The 18,268-nt window shown below is 43.0% G+C and overlaps 1 protein-coding gene across 2 annotated transcripts in view; it reads left to right on the top strand.

Moving 5' to 3' along the window:
* The window catches only part of LOC139538051 (short transient receptor potential channel 5-like), a 37,209-nt gene extending 19,838 nt beyond the window's left edge, over positions 1 to 17,371 (top strand). For both annotated transcript variants that reach the window (XM_071339985.1, XM_071339984.1), the window contains 8 exons: positions 6,471 to 6,807; positions 7,112 to 7,251; positions 7,406 to 7,728; positions 8,328 to 8,523; positions 9,549 to 9,758; positions 11,084 to 11,125; positions 14,789 to 14,878; positions 15,022 to 17,371. In XM_071339985.1, coding sequence (XP_071196086.1) covers positions 6,471 to 6,807; positions 7,112 to 7,251; positions 7,406 to 7,728; positions 8,328 to 8,523; positions 9,549 to 9,758; positions 11,084 to 11,125; positions 14,789 to 14,878; positions 15,022 to 15,900 — 2,217 coding nt within the window. In that variant the 3' untranslated portion in view covers positions 15,901 to 17,371. The remainder of the gene's footprint in view (positions 1 to 6,470; positions 6,808 to 7,111; positions 7,252 to 7,405; positions 7,729 to 8,327; positions 8,524 to 9,548; positions 9,759 to 11,083; positions 11,126 to 14,788; positions 14,879 to 15,021) is intronic.
* The last annotated feature ends 897 nt before the right edge of the window (positions 17,372 to 18,268 follow it).

Genomic DNA, 18,268 nt, shown 5'->3' with positions numbered 1-18,268 from the left:
GAAAATCACTTCAAATATAACTCTTACAAGAACTTTGTGAACTCAAATAAGATTTTTAATACAAATTGTATCACAATCTGGAATGTCCGCGGAACACACCCCGCGGCACACACACCGCGGAACACCCACCGCGGAACCCCCCTTCTTTTCCCAGAGCCTTAGCTCCTATATTTATACACACATAGCACTATGTCCATCCCTTATGCAAATGAAGTCTCCCTTCTCAAGTCATTCGCCACCACTATCCTCTAGTTCAAGCTTCCCGCTTGTTCACGCCCAATAACGCCCACATCTGCTCTCAGCTAGACTACAATGGTGGCCGGACCCTCCATCCTAGTGTGTCAGCATAATGTGTCAATGTACTCTTTGTTTTGTTTGCCTTTATTGGAATCAGCAGATTCTGTCTTATAAACCTCTGTTTAGAAGCAGCTGACTATGGATCCCTCTATCTTTAGTGTGTCAGCATAATGTGTCAATGTACTCTTTGTTCAGTTTGCCTTTATTGGAATCAGCAGATTCTGTACTATACGCCTTCTTTTTAGAAGGAGCTGACTATGGGTCCTTTTTATCATTAGTGTCAGGTCAGCAGACCATGTGTCTCCCCCTTTCATTAATGTGTCCAATTGTCTTAGGCATATTTCTCTAGTATGTGTCTTATTGGAATTGTCAGACTATATGTCTCTTCTACCATTAGCATCCAGTTGCCTTATGTTACTACTACAAGGACACCTGACTACTTTTGAAAAAACTCGCTCATTTTTCAAAATAAAAGCCTGAAACTATGTCTAAAGCCTGGTCACAGCCTGAGGAAGCCATTGGAAAAGGGATCTGGTTGATACCCCTTTAAATGGAGGTTAGACGGGCCAGGAAACACAGTTTAAAAAAATTTTTTAATCACTTCCGGGTTACAATTTCTCAGGTTTTCGCTTACAGAATAAGTATTGTTATACTCACAGACAATATTTTGACAGTTTTGGAAACTTTGGAGTGTTTTCTATCCTAATCTGTAAATTATGTGCATATTCTACGATCTGGGCCAGAGAAAATGTCGGTTTACGTTGGGCACGTTATTTAAAAAAATAAATAATAATCTGACCCCTAGCGCTAAGAAGTTAAACCTATGTAAAATACTTGTATGTTTTCTGAATTTTTATAATGAGTATTTCTGTATTTGAATTTGGCGCTCTGCAATTTCACTGGATGTTGGCCAGGTGGGACGCTAGACATACCCTAGTGAGGTTATTAACATTAGAAGCCTCCTCCCTAAGTTTGTTTTATTCACTGCTTTAGCACACTCTGCCAGCCCGGATGTCCTAGCCGTGTCTGAATCCTGGCTTAGGAAGACCACCAAAAACTCTGAAATCTCCATCCCTAACTACAACATTTTCAGACAAGATAGAATGGCCAAAGGGGGCGGTGTTGCAATCTACTGCAGAGATAGCCTGCAGAGTTCTGTTCTACTATCCAGGTCTGTACCCAAACAATTTGAACTTATACTTTTAAAAATCCACCTCTCTAAAAACAAGTCTCTAACCGTTGCCGCCTGCTATAGACCACCCTCTGCCCCCAGCTGTGCTCTGGACACCATATGTGAACTGATTGCCCCCCATCTATCTTCAGAGCTCGTGCTGCTAGGTGACCTAAACTGGGACATGCTTAACACCCCAGCCATCCTACAATCTAAGCTTGATGCCCTTAATCTCACACAAATGATCAAGGAACCTACCAGATACCACCCCAAAGCCGTAAACACGGGCACCCTCATAGATATCATCCTTACCAACTTGCCCTCTAAATACACCTCTGCTGTTTTCAAGCAAGATCTCAGCGATCACTGCCTCATTGCCTGCATCCATAATGGGTCAGCGGTCAAACGACCTCCACTCATCACTGTCAAACGCTCCCTGAAACACTTCAGCGAGCAGGCCTTTCTAATAGACCTGGCCCGGGTATCCTGGAAGGATATTGACCTCATCCCGTCAGTAGAGGATGCCTGGTTATTTTTTTTAGCTGCCTTCCTCACCATCTTAAATAAGCATGCCCCATTCAAGAAATGTAGAATCAGGAACAGATATAGCCCTTGGTTCTCTCCAGACCTGACTGCCCTTAACCAACACAAAAACATCCTATGGCGTTCTGCATTAGCATCAAACGGCCCCCGTGATATGTAACTTTTCAGGGAAGTTAGAAACCAATATACACAGGCAGTTAGAAAAGCCAAGGCTAGCTTTTTCAAGCAGAAATTTGCTTCCTGTGACACAAACTCAAAAAAAGAAGAAGAGAAGAAGGAGAATAAGAACACCTCCTACCAGGTGCCCACTGCACTGAGGATAGGAAACTCTGTCACCAGAGTTAATCCACTATAATTGAGAATTTCAATAAGCATTTTTCTGCGGCTGGCCATGCTTTCCACCTGGCTACCCCTACCCCGGTCAACAGCACTGCACCCCCCACAGCAACTTGCCCAAGCCTTCCCCATTTCTCCTTCTCCCAAATCCAGTCAGCTGATGTTCTGAAAGAGCTGTAAAATCTGGACCCCTACAAATCAGCCGGGTTAGACAATCTGGACCCTTTCTTTCTAAAATTATCTGCCGAAATTGTTGCAACCCCTATTACTAGCCTGTTCAACCTCTCCTCCGTGTCGTCTGAGATTCCCAAAGATTGGAAAGCAGCTGCGGTCATCCCCCTCTTCAAAGGGGGGTACACTCTTGACCCAAACTGCTACAGACCTATATCTATCCTACCCTGCCTTTCTAAGGTCTTCGAAAGCCAAGTCAACAAACAGATTACCGACCATTTCGAATCCCACCACACCTTCTCCGCTATGCAATCTGGTTTCAGAGTTGATCATGGGTGCACCTCAGCCACGCTCAAGATCCTAAACGATATCTTAACCGCCATCGATAAGAAACAATACTGTGCAGCCGTTATCATTGACCTGGCCAATCACCACATCCTCATCGGCAGACTCGATAGCCTTGGTTTCTCAAATTATTGCCTCGCCTGGTTCACCAACTACTTCTCTGATAGAGTTCAGTGTGTCAAATCGGAGGGCCTGTTGTCCGGGGCTCTGGCAGTTTCTATGGGGGTGCCACAGGGTTCAATTCTTGGGCCGACTCTCTTCTCTGTATACATCAATGATGTCGCTCTTGCTGCTGGTGAGTCTCTGATCCACCTCTACGCAGATGACACCATTCTGTATACTTCTGGCCCTTCTTTGGACACTGTGTTAACAACCCTCCAGACGAGCTTCAATGCCATACAACTCTCCTTCCGTGGCCTCCAACTGCTCTTGAGTACAAGTTAAACTAAATGCATGCTCTTCAACCGATCGCTGCCTGTACCTGCACGCCCGTCCAGCATCACTACTCTGGACAGTTCTGAATATGTGGACAACTACAAATACCTAGGTGTCTGGTTAGACTGTAAACTCTCCTTCCAGACTCACATCAAACATCTCCAATCCAAAGTGTTAAATCTAGAAGTGGCTTCCTATTTCGCAACAAAGCATCCTTCACTCATGCTGCCAAACATACCCTCGTAAAACTGACCATCCTACCAATCCTCGACTTCGGCGATGTAATTTACAAAATAGCCTACTCAATAAATTGGATGCAGTCTATCACAGTGCCATCCGTTTTGTCACCAAAGCCCCATATACTACCCACCACTGCGACCTGTACGCTCTCGTTGGCTGGCCCTCGCTTCATACTCGTCGCCAAACCCACTGGCTCCCGATTATCTACAAGACCCTGCTATGTAAAGTCCCCCCTTATCTCAGCTAGCTGGTCACCATAGCAGCACCCACCTGTAGCACGCGCTCCAGCAGGTATATCGCTCTGGTCACCCCCAAAGCCAATTCCCCCTTTGGCCGCCTCTCCTTCCAGTTCTCTGCTGCCAATGACTGGAACTAACTACAAAAATCTCTGAAACTGGAAACACTTATCTCCCTCACTAGCTTTAAGCACCAGCTGTCAGAGCAGCGCACAGATTACTGCACCTGTATATAGCCCATCTATAATTTAGCCCAAACAACTACCACTTCCCCTACTGTATTTATTTATTTTGCTCCTTTGCACCCCATTATTTCTATTTCTACTTTGCACATTCTTCCACTGCAAATCTACCATTCCAGTGTTTTACTTGCTATATTGTATTTACTTCGCCACCATGGCCTTTTTTTGCCTTTACCTCCCTTATCTCACCTCATTTGCTCACATTGTATATAGACTTATTTTTCTACTGTATTATTGACTGTATGTTTGTTTTACTCCATGTGTAACTCTGTGTTGTTGTATGTGTCGAACTGCTTTGCTTTATCTTGGCCAGGTCACAATTGTAAATGAGGACTTGTTCTCAACTTGCCTACCTGGGTAAATAAAGGTGAAATAAAAAATAAATAAATATGAGTTTATAGATGGGTTATGGATACGTTTATAGATGGGCTATATATGAGTTTATAGATGGGTTATAGATGTGTTATAGATGAGTTTATAGATGGGTTGTAGATGAGTTTATAGATGAGTCAATGTAGATGGGTTTATAGATGAGGTATAGATGAGGTATAGATGAGGTATAGATGAGTTATAGATGAGGTATAGATGAGTTATAGATGGGTTATAGATGAGTTTATAGATGGGTTATAGATGAGTTTATAGATGGGTTATAGATGAGTTTATAGATGGGTTATAGATGAGTTTATAGATGGGTTATAGATGAGTTAATGTAGATGGGTTATAGATGAGTTATAGATGGTTATGGATAAGTTTATAGATGGGTTATAGATGAGTTAATATAGATGTGTTATTTGAGTTTATAGATGGTTATGGATAAGTTTATAGATGGGCTATATATGAGTTTATAGATGGGTTATAGATGCGTTATAGATGAGTCAATGTAGATGGGTTATAGATGGGTTATAGATTAGTTTATAGATGGGGTTATAGATGAGTTAATGTATATGGGTTATAGATGAGTTTATAGATGGGTTATGGATGAGTTTATAGACGAGTTATAGATGGGTTATAGATGAGTTTATAGATGAGTCAATGTAGATGGGTTATAGATGAGTTATAGTTGGGTTATAGATGAGGTATAGATGGGTTATAGATGAGTTTATAGATGGGGTTATAGATGAGTTAATGTAGATGGGTTATATGAGTTTATAGATGGGTTTATAGAGGGGGTTTATATGAGTTTATAGATGGTTATAGATGAGTTTATAGATGTTATAGATGGGTTATTTATGAGTTTATAGAGGGGTTATAGATGAGTTTATAGACGGTTGTAGATGGTTATAGATGAGTTAATGTACAAGGCTATATATGAGTTAATGTAGATGGTTATAGATGAGTTAATGTACAAGGCTATATATGAGTTAATGTAGATGGTTATATATGAGTTGATGTAGATGGGTTATAGATGAGTTTATAGATGGGCTATATATGAGTTTATTGATGGTTATAGATGAGTTAATGTAGATGTCTTATGTTTATAGATGTTAAATGTGAGTTAAGGTAGATGGGTTATAGATGGGGTTATAGATGGGTTATAGATGAGTTATAGATGGGTTATAGATGAGGTATAGATGGGTTATAGATGAGTATATAGATGGGGTTATAGATGAGTTAATGTTATAGATGTTATAGTTATTGTTATAAATTAGTTTATACATGGGTTATGGATGAGTTTATAGATGGGTTATGGATGAGTTTATAGATGGGTTATAGATGAGTCAATGCAGATGGGTTATAGATGAGTTAATGTAGATCGGTTATAGATGAGTTAATGTAGATGGGTTATAGATTAGTTTATAGATGGGTTATAGATTCATCTTGTCCTGATGAATTTGTGATACAGTAAACTATCCGAAAAAAGCCTGTTTCCAGCACTATTGAATGAGCAAGCCAATGCTGCTTACAACATATCAGATATCAGAAATTCGAACTACAGCAAGTAGATCTGCACACGGCTGTATTCCATGTGCAACTGGCAGGGCTGTTTGTTTGGGTATTGTTCAGTTGTATTCCATGTGCAGCTTGCAGGGATGTTTGTTTGGGTATTTTGGGGGATATAAGCTGCAGTGCCAACCTCATGGGTCATCAGTGGGAGGATAGCGCCGGGGACTAACACTGGGAAGTAAGTTTTACTGCACGGAAGCTGGCAAGAGCCAGGAACTTTATGATCTGTAGCACACATCAACTTTATATCCGAAGCACTGGAAGAATCCTATTTGAGATGTGTACAATATCCATTGTGGTATTCTTACCCCAGGCACTTCTATTCTATTTGTTGATCTAATCATTTGACCGGTGTTGGCTGGAGTTGAACTGTTATCTATTGCCAATGAAGGAGAGTTGTGACATAGGTTGAGTATCACCCTGTATAGCACATGCCAAGGGTGATACTGCCGTTTCGATTTGCCTTACCGATGTTCTTCCCTCCATCTCTGATACTCTCTTCCTCTCCAGTTTGTGTCCCAGCCAAACTGTCAGCAGCTCCTGGCCACCCTGTGGTACGACGGTTTCCCCGGGTGGCGCAGACGCCATTGGGCGGTCAAGCTGGTCACCTGCTTCACCATCGGCCTGCTCTTCCCCATCTTCTCCCTGGTCTACCTGCTGGCCCCCAAGAGCGCCCTGGGCCTCTTCATCAAGAAGCCCTTCATCAAGTTCATCTGCCACACAGCCTCCTACCTGACTTTTCTTTTCCTCCTCCTCCTGGCCTCCCAGCACATCGTGAGAACAGACCTGCATGTCCAGGGCCCGCCACCCACCGTGGTGGAGTGGATGATCCTTCCCTGGGTGCTGGGTGAGCAGGGGGTGGGGTGGCAGGCAGTGATGGGGGAGGTTTAGGGCTAGAGAGATATCCTTAACGGTCAGTGTCGTACCTTTTTACATGATCACACTCAGGCCTTATCATTATAATCCATCTCTAACAGGATCTAACTGGTAACTGGGTGGATATTGAGAAATACAATGCTGTATTTGCTGCCATTAATCTGTTTCTGATTTGGACTAGTTGTGCTGATAGAAAAAAATATCATGACAGGTGACATTAATTGTAGTGTGCAATGCCATGTGTCTTACTGACTTGACACCTGTTTGCCCTTCAGGCTTTATCTGGGCTGAGATAAAGGAGATGTGGGACGGAGGCTTCACTGAGTACGTCCATGACTGGTGGAACCTGATGGACTTTGCCATGAACTCTCTCTACTTGGCCACTATCTCACTCAAAATAGTTGCTTACTTCAAGGTAAGTCACACGTTTATCTTTTCAAGATGAGTTGATGATATTTTGAGGGCTAAGAAATTCCTGTCTATATCTTTTTGCCTGCTTTACACATTGCAATATGATAACCATGGCCTTCTGGCAGGTAGCTAACAGCCTCTCTCCGTTTCAACAACAGTACAACAGCTCTCGGCCGCGGGAGGAGTGGGAGATGTGGCACCCGACGCTGATCGCCGAGGGCCTGTTTGCTATCGCCAACATCTTCAGCTCCCTGCGCCTCATCTCCCTGTTCACAGCCAACTCCCACCTGGGGCCTCTGCAGATCTCCCTGGGACGCATGCTGCTGGACATCCTCAAGTTCCTCTTCATCTACTGCCTGGTGCTGCTGGCCTTCGCCAACGGGCTCAACCAGCTGTACTTCTACTACGAGACCAAGGCCTCGGACGAGCCCAACAACTGCAAGGGCATCCGCTGCGAGAAGCAGAACAACGCCTTCTCTACGTGAGTCATCTGAGGGCCCCTTGTCCTAGAAAGAGTGTGTCATGACAAAAGGAGGGGTTTGGATAGACAGAGAAAGAAGAGCGTGTGGAGAGATGAATGAAACGAGTACTTTCTAAAACAAGGAGGGGAGTGAAGAGGTAGAGGGCAGGGTTAAGGAAGGAGCTTGAAAGATATTGGGGGGGGAGCCGAGACGGAACATGAAGAGATACGAATTGTTCGGGAAGTGGGTGGCAGGTTTGGAATAGGTGTCAGGTTCCACACAGGGTCTGATACTCCAATGCCTATTGTCATTGAAAAGCACTTTTTCACATGTTCCCCGAGGTTTCACACAGAAACCTGCAGTATGCACATAATCCTCTCCCTGTCACGTAATGAATAAAAAATAGTGCAGTGTACTAAATCTCATCTGCTTCCTCCAGCCCCTGAGTCATTTTGGAGATTGAGCAGTTTGCATCGCTCGCCTCCATCTGTTTTCTAGGTTGTAATATTACATTGAGTAACTGTAATGCAAAACATATTTTTAGGATTCAAAGGCTATGCTGCTTGGCTTTTAAAAAAAAGAAGAAAATCTGTATAAAAAAAATCTTGTTCTTTCCCAGGCTGTTTGAGACGTTGCAGTCCCTGTTCTGGTCGATATTCGGCCTGCTCAACCTGTACGTGACCAACGTGAAGGCACGCCATGAGTTCACAGAGTTTGTGGGAGCCACCATGTTCGGTACCTACAACGTTATCTCCCTGGTGGTGCTGCTCAACATGCTCATCGCCATGATGAACAACTCCTATCAGCTCATCGCTGTGAGTCACGTCACGTCGATTCTCTCTGTCCAGCTCTCTCTCAGCTGTCTGCTAGCTCCTTTATCAGGGGAAGTCACATGGCCCTTCCCATCTTTTTCGTGGAGCTCTTGCTGGTGCTTAATGATCGAGCGGCGCTTGCAGTTGATCTCAAGAAGTTATGCAAAGTGTCTCTCAATCTCAGCAGGAATAAGAACCAGAATGAGTCATTGCGATAAAATATTGTAGATCATGAAAGGCAGGTCACACATCTTAGAGAGTTTGTAGTTATGGGGCTGCAGGCATTTACATTTACATTTAAGTCATTTAGCAGACGCTCTTATCCAGAGCGACTTACAAATTGGAAAGTTCATACATATTCATCCTGGTCCCCCCGTGGGGAATGAACCCACAACCCTGGCGTTGCAAGCGCCATGCTCTACCAACTGAGCCACACGGGACCACAGGCATCACACAGGCATCACACAGAGACGTATTTATATCTGTTTATTTTCCTCCAACTAACCTTTCTGCGAGAGCTTATGTAACCCGATGGTAGAGGGCCTCCCGCCCATGTATCACTCTCCCTGGGAGCTGTGTGAAAATGCACAGCTCCCAGGGACAAAACACACACACACACACACACACACACACACACACACACACACACACACACACACACACACACACACACACACACACACACACACACACACACACACACACACACACACACACACACACACACACACACACACACACACACACACACACACACACACCACACCCACACAGATCCTACAATCCACCAACCAAACCCCATCAGAGAACAGCGCATTGCCTAAGGCACATCTAGGGAAAGGGAAGACAGGATGTAACTACATGTTAAGGAAACAATTTATTTCAAGCAGATCAAATGTTATTTTAGCCCTGCTATTAAGTGGGTTTTTCATCACTCTCAGTGATAGTAAATGTGATCGCATAGGATGTAAGAGAGATTTATTTCTGATGGTGCAGCCCTCCTTTAATATCTAAATACCCTTGTACAGGATCATGCGGACATTGAATGGAAGTTTGCCCGCACCAAGCTGTGGATGAGTTATTTTGACGAGGGAGGAACTCTCCCTCCGCCCTTCAACATCGTCCCCAGCCCCAAGTCAGTGTGGTACCTGTGTGTGTGGACGCACAACCGCCTGTGTGGACGGGACCGTCCCAGTCCCGACGACCCGAGGAAACACGAGAACTTAAAGGAGTTCACGGTACCACATTTACAAACCTGTACAGTCAATATAGTATACCGTGTACACACACTCACTCAATTCTCACCTGGCAGTTTCCTTTTTGCTGTGTCATATCAGTGAAAGACATGAGATTGCTTTACTACAATCATCGCCTTGCTCCTCCATTTCTATATAATAACACAATCCCATACGTTTTATGCGATCCTTGCCTGTAAATGTTATGGAGAGCTTGAGAATATTGTTAGGGCTATCAGTTTCCCCCAGCTGTGAAGTTACTGACAAGGGACTGTATATCCTGGTGGTCCAGCATCCAGCTGCAGTGGGCAGGCACATGTTGCCAAGCAACCCTTCCTCAGGCTCCAAATACACTGGATGTCTCCCAGTCAGCTGAACTTCTCTCCTCTACCAGCAGCAATCCTGTTCTACCGTTCCACTGTTCTACTCCACACTACCGCTTACACAGAGGCATTCGCGTTACCTTCACCTACTCACCAAACACAACAGACACATGTTTTGGGATATAACGTTGGATAATAATGGATATGCACCCTTTTGAATCAGAAGTTTGGTTTGAAGAGGAGAAAATATAGTGGAACAAAGTCTGAAATTATCGTTCCATGGGTGCGATATTTTTGCCTCTAACTTTCTCACTCATCATTATTCAAGATTCGTTCATGACCATCTGTGATCATGGTAGCATCCACATTAATGTAGAAGTGTTTAGAAAAATATTATATTCTTATTTACAATAAAAGTGACTGCAGAATGACACAATACATTATTGATCATTCATTTCAATTGGTCACAAAATAATCTCAAACACAACCAAAACAAACAGCAAATGCATCCAACATGTTTATAGAGTCATAAACTTGATGTAGTCATTGGGCAGTAGGAATATGGGACCAAATACTACACGTTTGACTACTTTAATACACATAAGTGAATTTGTCCAAATACTTTTGGTTCCCTAAAATGAGGGGGACTATATACAAAAAGTGCAGCAATGTCTAAACGGTTCACCCATTATGGATGAAGATATCCTCAAATTAAAGCTAACAGTCTGCAATTCAACCCCAGAGTTATTGTATAATTTCAAATCCAAAGTGCTGGAGAACAGATCCAAAACAAAAACGTTACTGTCCAAATACTTCTGGACCTTAAATTCCTTAGCTCTTTATCCCCTGTTTAGAACATGTGCATTGCGTCACTCTCACAGTACAAATGTAACACGCATCAGCAGAGACACCACTAGAGTGATACCAATACATTTGTTCGGTTAATATAAATGGTGCGCACGAACAAAAGTTGTTTCATTCGTCTGCTTTTTCATTTTGTTCTAGGAGCGGCATGCTGACAACCTGATTCAGAACCAGCATTATCAGGTAAAAAGCTGCTATCATTAAAAACTATGGACAAGAGCGTATGCATGTCCACACGCACGCACGCACGCACAAACACAACCTCTTGACGCCTCATTGTTGAGCTGCATGAAGAACATTTGTACTGCACACTATGTATTAGAATCTATTATTACGCTGTTGACATTTTGGCAAAGTGGGGAACAGGTGTCAGTTACTGGATGTGTCGTCGTTATGGTGGTGGTGAGCTTGGTGGTAGGTTTCATTTTGATCCCAGGCATGTCCCAGTTGGCACACGCTAGTTGAATTAATGTTGTTTTACCATCATTTCTCAACCTATTGTGATGTGGAATCTACATGGAAAAACACATTTGGATTTGAAAAAAAAAGTAATCAACCGGTACTGTTTTCATCTCATTTAAACATTGAAATTAGGGTCAAACTTCAACACAATAACTTAGCGTGACTAACAGGTTGTGACATCAATCACATTTCAGCATAATCACAGAACTATGTACAGTATATGTTTAAATTAAAAATCCACATAGAAATGTTTCAAATGTTTTTCGTCCCATATTCAATATACAGTATATTGGGTGGTTGATATATTTTATATTATATTTATATTTCATTAGATCTTGTTTCAATGTTGATAGTAAATGGTATGTTTGAATCAACGTCATTGTTTCAATGGCATTGAAATAAAATACGAAGCCACAGGCCAACGATTCCTGCCTGAACAGTGACTCCTGCTGGTTTATGAGGGGTAATGCACATCGGCGAGAACAAGTCTACCATCCAGACACCTACCTCTAACGTTTAGAAACAAGCTGTGCTTGTTTCAGCTGAGCTATTACGTCAACACATTTAACCACTGATCAGCTTCCATACTCATTTGCGTAGACACCCTAAATAAAAGAATAGTTGAAAGTAAATGCCTTTTTTTTCCTCCACAACTTAGATTGTTGGTTGAGATGGATACGTGAATCCAACATATTAATAACTAATTTGTAGACAAATTGGATATTTAATTGTGAACGCAACCAAATATCAACATTTGAAGGAGAGGTATCTACTGTTTGGATAGTATATACAGTAGATATTAGGAATAACACATATAAAAAACAATATCCAAAGGTAAAAGTTTATTATTAATATCCTGCATTTAGCGTAACATTTAAAAGGCTAATGTTCACTACTTCTAAACTTCCAAAGATCCAATCAGCAATGGATGAATGATAATATTCCTAGCTTCACGTTGAAATGATGGTGTCCTTTGGGCAAATCAGATGTCAATGTAGCCTACATAAACCCAACCTCACTCTGAATTTACTTTCACATACAGCATGTTGTCGATTCGAACGTAACGTTGATTTTTACTATCAACATTGAAATACGGTCAAAATAAATATGTCTAATCAAATATGAAATCCAACATTTCAACCACCCAACAATATATATTATTGAATGTTTTTTAAATATATATACTTTTTAAACTAACCTTTATTTAACTTGGCAATGATGATAGGATGAAAAAGATTTCAAAAGTTTCTATGCGGAATTTAACCTAATTTCAACATTTTACACAGTTCTGATGATTATGTTGAAATAAGATTGATGTAACAACTTGTTAGTCAGGTTAAGTCATCGTATTTAAGATGAAGATTCCACGTTACAATAGGTTAACAGATGATGTTGATTCAACCAGTGTGTGCCCAGTGGGATGTTCATTTGTTTATTAGTCCGTGCTCATCACAGTAATTGCAATTAGCTCAACCTTTGGCGACCCTCCTCTCCCCCCTCCCCTTCATTTCCCCCAGTTAAGGCCTTGTGCTGCTGGGGCTCCTCAGCTGACTTGTAAAACCGAATGCATTGACTGGAGCCTGCGCTGTCTAATGAAACTGCTGTATCAAAGAATACAGCTGCCGCTCCAAATGAAGGAGTTTGGGGAATAGGGCAGAACCTATCAGAGAAAGGGATGCACTGAGGCAACTCTTAGTGCATGTGGTGAGGTGAGTGGTATGCCTACATACATTACATGATCCAAAGTATGTGGACACCTGCTCGTCAAACATCTTATTCCAAAATCATGGGCATTAATGTGGAGTTGGTCCCCCTTTTGCTGCTATAACAGCCTCCACTCTTCCTGGAAGGCTTTCCACTAGATGTTGGAGCATTGCTGCAGGGACTAGCTTCCATTCAGCCACAAGAGTATTAGTGAGGTCGGGCACCGATGTCGGGCGATTAGGCCTGGCTCGCAGTCGGCGTTCCAATTCATCCTAAATGTGTTGGGGTTGAGGTCAGGGCTCTATGCAGCCCAGTCAAGTTGTTCCACACCAATCTCAACAAACCATTTCTGCATGGACCTCGCTTTGTGCACAGAGGCATTGTCATGCTGAAACAGGAAAGGGCCTTCCCCAATCTGTTGACACAAAGTTGGAAGCACAGAATCGTCTACAATGTCATTGTATCCTGTATCGTTAAGATTTCCCTTCACTGGAACTAAGGGGCCTAGCCCGAACCATGAACAAAAGTCCCAGACCATTATTCCTCATCCACCAAACTTTACAGTTGGCACTATGCATTGGGGCAGGTAGCGTTCTCCTGGCATCCGCCAAACCCAGATGATGAAGCATGATTCATCCCTCCAGAGAATGCGTTTCCACTGAGTCCAATGGCGGCAAGCTTTACACCATTCCGGCCGATACTTGGCATTGCACATGGTGATCTTAGGCTTGTGTACGGCTGCTTGGCCATGTAAAACCATTTCATGAAGCTCCCGGCGAACAGTTATTGTGCTGATGTTGCTTCCAGAGACAGTTTGGAAATTGGTAGTAAGTGTTGCAACCGAGGACATACCATTTTTTTACGTGCTTCAGCACTCGGCGGTCCCGTTCTGTGAGCTTGTGTGGCCTACCACTTCGCAGCTGAGCCATTGTTGCTACTAGACGTTTCCACTTCACAATAACAGCACTTACAGTTGACCGGGACAGCTCTAGCAGGGCAGAAATTTGACGAACTGACTTGTTGGAAAGCTGGCATCCTGTGACGGTGCCACGTTGAAAGTCACTGAGCTCTTCAGTAAGACCATTCTACTGCCTGTTTGTCTATGGAGATTGCACTGGCTGTGTTCTCGAATTTTATACACCTGTCAGCAACGGGTGTGGCCGAAGTAGCCGAACCCACTAATCTGAAGGGGTGTCCACATACTTTTGTATAGTGTATCTCTTACCCTTCCAGTGCACACTATTAGATGCAATCTACAAACACCTCCACAAATATCCTCTTCCACAATTCATTCAATTGTTTTTACACCAAATTATTGTTCTGTAAAAGAAAAAGTCTGGTTTGATTTCAACCATTGGTCCATTGTGTCCTAAACATGCAAATGAATGCAAAGTTATGTACATCCAGATTTTCAACTCAAGCTAATACAAATGTCATGAATATGCCTAAACAGTTTTTCCTTATTAAATACAACATGCAAATGTGTGCATGCAAGGAAGGAAGAGCCTTTTTCCCCAAATCTCAGATAATTTCCTATTTAGGGAGGTACAAGTCTACAAAAATAGCTTACCAAGAAAAATATGCTTGTTTCTAGAATGTGCCCATGACTTCACCACTCATTTCATACTGTAGGAGTGTATCTAATGTGATTGTTTCTCTGCTGTGTGTCTTTGTGTATAGGAGGTGATCAGGAACCTGGTGAAGAGGTATGTAGCAGCCATGATCCGCAGTGCTAAAACAGACGAGGGTCTGACAGAGGAGAATTTTAAGGTAGGTATCTCAGAAGTTGTGTACTTAAGCTTTCATCCCCAAAATGTGCCTGTATATATATATCATAGTCGTTGAGCAATATCTAACTGTCCCTCATTGTGGATCTGTCCTTCGCCTCTATCCCCCTCTTAACTGATCCATAGGAGCTCAAGCAGGACATCTCCAGTTTCCGCTACGAGGTGTTGGACCTGTTGGGGGACAGGAAGCCTCCGCGGAGGACCTACTCATCCAGCAGTGAGGCTACCCAGCAGGACGAGGCCAACGAGGAAGAAGGGGCTGGACAGGCCCAGGGTCAGTCCAGGGACCAAGGGGCCAAGGGGGTATCCTTCAGCACGTCAATCGCTGAGAGGAAGAGCAAGGACTCTGGGTTCAGCGTCTCCGCCCTCTTTAAGTCCATGTCAGGGGCAGAGGGGGCAGTGGACAACAAACCAAAGAGCAACGGGCTCAGATTCTCCTCCTCCCCCCCGTCCTCTGCTGCGTTAACCCGCAGTAGTGGCCGGCTGCAACGCTTCTCCAAGTCCAAGAGAGACTCCATCAGGCGGCTGGGCCTGCTCTTCTCCCGCATGAACGGACACGTCCCAGAGCCCAGGTCCCCTCCTCCCAGGATGCACCAGCCCACCTACAGCATCTCAGACGGTCTGCTTCGGCAGCCCACAACCTGGCCGGACATCCAGACCCACCCCAATCCCCCGGTTACACGCAGCCTGTTCCACCTGGACCAGCTGGGGGTGAACCTGAACGAGCTACCACATGCCCCTCCCCAGGCCCTGCCATTGGGGTCACCCCAGCAGGCTAACGGAAGTGACAGTCTGCTCCTGCGACCGGCGGGCCACTCCTTACCGCCGCCAGGCCACTCCGTGCCACCCCTGCACTGTGCTTCCAGCATCACGGCCTCCAGCTCTCGGGCTGTCCTCCTGGGCTCTAGTGAGGACATGTTTGAGGGCTGGATAGGACCTTGTGACGAGCTGGACTCCTCTGAGTGGGGGGCTGAGCAGGACGACTCCATCACAACACAGCTTTAGAGATCCCCCCCGGAATAATGACAGAATAATACTGTATGTTTAGGTCACTCTGCTGAAAGGACAGAAAGAATAAGTGGTTGACCCAAGTATACAAAACACAGGACTCATTTTCACAAAGATATCATAGCAAAGTAGGAGGATTCTAAACATATAATGAAAAAAAAAGCTTTATCTATTGCAATATAACTACATGTTTTCATACTGCCACTTACCTGTGATCCTTAGATCATTGGGTCTGTAAGCTCACCATCCTCTTAACTTGTTTTCATACAGTTCAGACCCAGTTATTTCTATTTTACTCATCAAAATATCACTGAGATTAAAGGGGTTCATATACACAGCTGAGGTATCACCATTGTCCAAACTTCTACTCTCTTACAAATATGTTTAATCTCGTTGCAAGTTTGTCTTTTACCAGACTGTTTTGCAGTGTTGTTCCATGTGCACGTTTTCCTCATGTGCCAAATTTCCCCTACACTGTGTTCTGTTTGGTATGTGGTATAACCTAAACATGAATGGTTATTATCATGGTAGACAAGGTCGTGTGACATACATTTATTTCAGGCTTGCAGGTTGAATCTTTACAAGTTGTTTTTGGACAATTAACTAATAATACTGTTCTGTTTTTCTATGAAAGTTGTATTTTTCTATATTTTCTTGGAAATAAGACACTACCCGTTTTTGGCTATTGAGACAGGTAATGCACGAAATTCGCAGAGTAACGTTTATAAAAATGTTATGTTTACTCTTAATCTAATTTATTTCTTCAAGATGGCTGTGAATTATAATACTCAAGATCAATTTAGAAGAGAACCTACGAAAACAATGTTTAATTGCTGTCAAAAACAAGCTTGTATACAAATACATTTATTTGATAATGAGAATTATCTACTAAAATACAATACATTTGACTGATTCTTAGAACTACGATTCCAAGAGTGGGCCATGTAATATGATGGCCTCTAACTGTGGTCACACAAAACACCACTGAAATGTCCAAAAATAGCGATACTCTGGGCAATTGTGACAGCGCAATGCATTCGCTAGTTGCAGTATTCATGGTTTACCTTAATGTGCCGTCTCACTCAAATTAACACTTTTACGATTCTCGTCATTTGAGGAAGTAGTAGTTGATAAAAGTGTGGTATTTTGGCGTGGACGTTGGTCGGGGAAGCCAGCCCGCGGTCATGGATCCGGAGATGTGTCCCACTGCATGAGGCAAATGGGGGTCACACCAGATACTAACTGGTTTTCTGATCCACGCCCCTACTTTTTTTAAAGGGCTCTATCTGTGACCAACAGATGCATATCTGTATTCCCAGTTATGTGGAATCCATAGATTAGGGTCTAATGAATTTCTTTCAACTGACTGATTTCCTTATATGAACTAACTCAGTAAAATATTTGAAATTGTTGAATTTTGCGTTTATATTTTTGTTCTGACCAGCAAAATAAAGTCAAGAACAGCTTGGCACGGTTTTGTTACGTTTCTTTCTGGGACTGAAAAAAAAATGCCTGGAGCGTAAAATAACGCCATTAACCTGTTCCCATGCTTTTAAATACTATGAGGATGGTTGATTAGCAAGGGAGTGCAGGTGGGTAACAGCGCTAAATCCATATACGGCTCTAGTTCCTTGCTAATAGGCCGCATTACAATATAGGTGTCTGGGCCCATAGAGTTCCAGCTCCAATATGAAGTTCCTATTCCAAGGCTGCATTCCAATGCAGAAAGACAATGCCTATACAGTATAATGACGTTCCTGCTGTGGATTAGATTAGTCCTTTGAAGCTTCAAGAGTGACTGCCATTACAAAGTGTAAATAGGATAAAGTCAGTCTCGTCCCAAAATTGAGATTTGCGAGATGATAGGAAAATATTGTATGTAACGGAATTAAGTGTACCATAAGTTTTCCTTGGGTTGATTTCAAGCCTGCCCACAGCACCAAAGTAATCATCAATTCGGAGCGCAGCTGCACAAGACCCAATCGTAATGCCCATGGTCAATTTGATTTGACATTGGATATCCCTATAGGGCTAGTTAAGGACAATCAGTAAATTACACAAAGTACACAGGACAATATTTTTAAATGTCAATCGCTCCACAGTTCAATGACTTAAGCCTCAAACCAGCTAAAAATTGTAGAAATACATCAAAATAGTCCCATTTACATTGTGTAATGTACTGACAGTCCCTAACTAGCACCAGAGATTGGATAGCCTATGTCAAACCAAATCTGCCAGGGTTGCACACCAGCCAAGTGAAGCTAATTGGCGAAATAAATTGGCTAGCCTGGGCAACTTCAAGACCTGGTTAGACTGTTAAATTATCTAGAAGGATACAGTAGGTGACACTATACTGCAGGGGTGT

The sequence above is a fragment of the Salvelinus alpinus genome, chromosome 13 (genome assembly GCF_045679555.1).
Source record: "Salvelinus alpinus chromosome 13, SLU_Salpinus.1, whole genome shotgun sequence".
Lineage (NCBI taxonomy): Eukaryota > Metazoa > Chordata > Actinopteri > Salmoniformes > Salmonidae > Salvelinus > Salvelinus alpinus.
The sequence above is the reverse complement of the archived record's forward strand: the minus strand, read 5'-3'. Positions and strand labels throughout refer to the sequence as shown.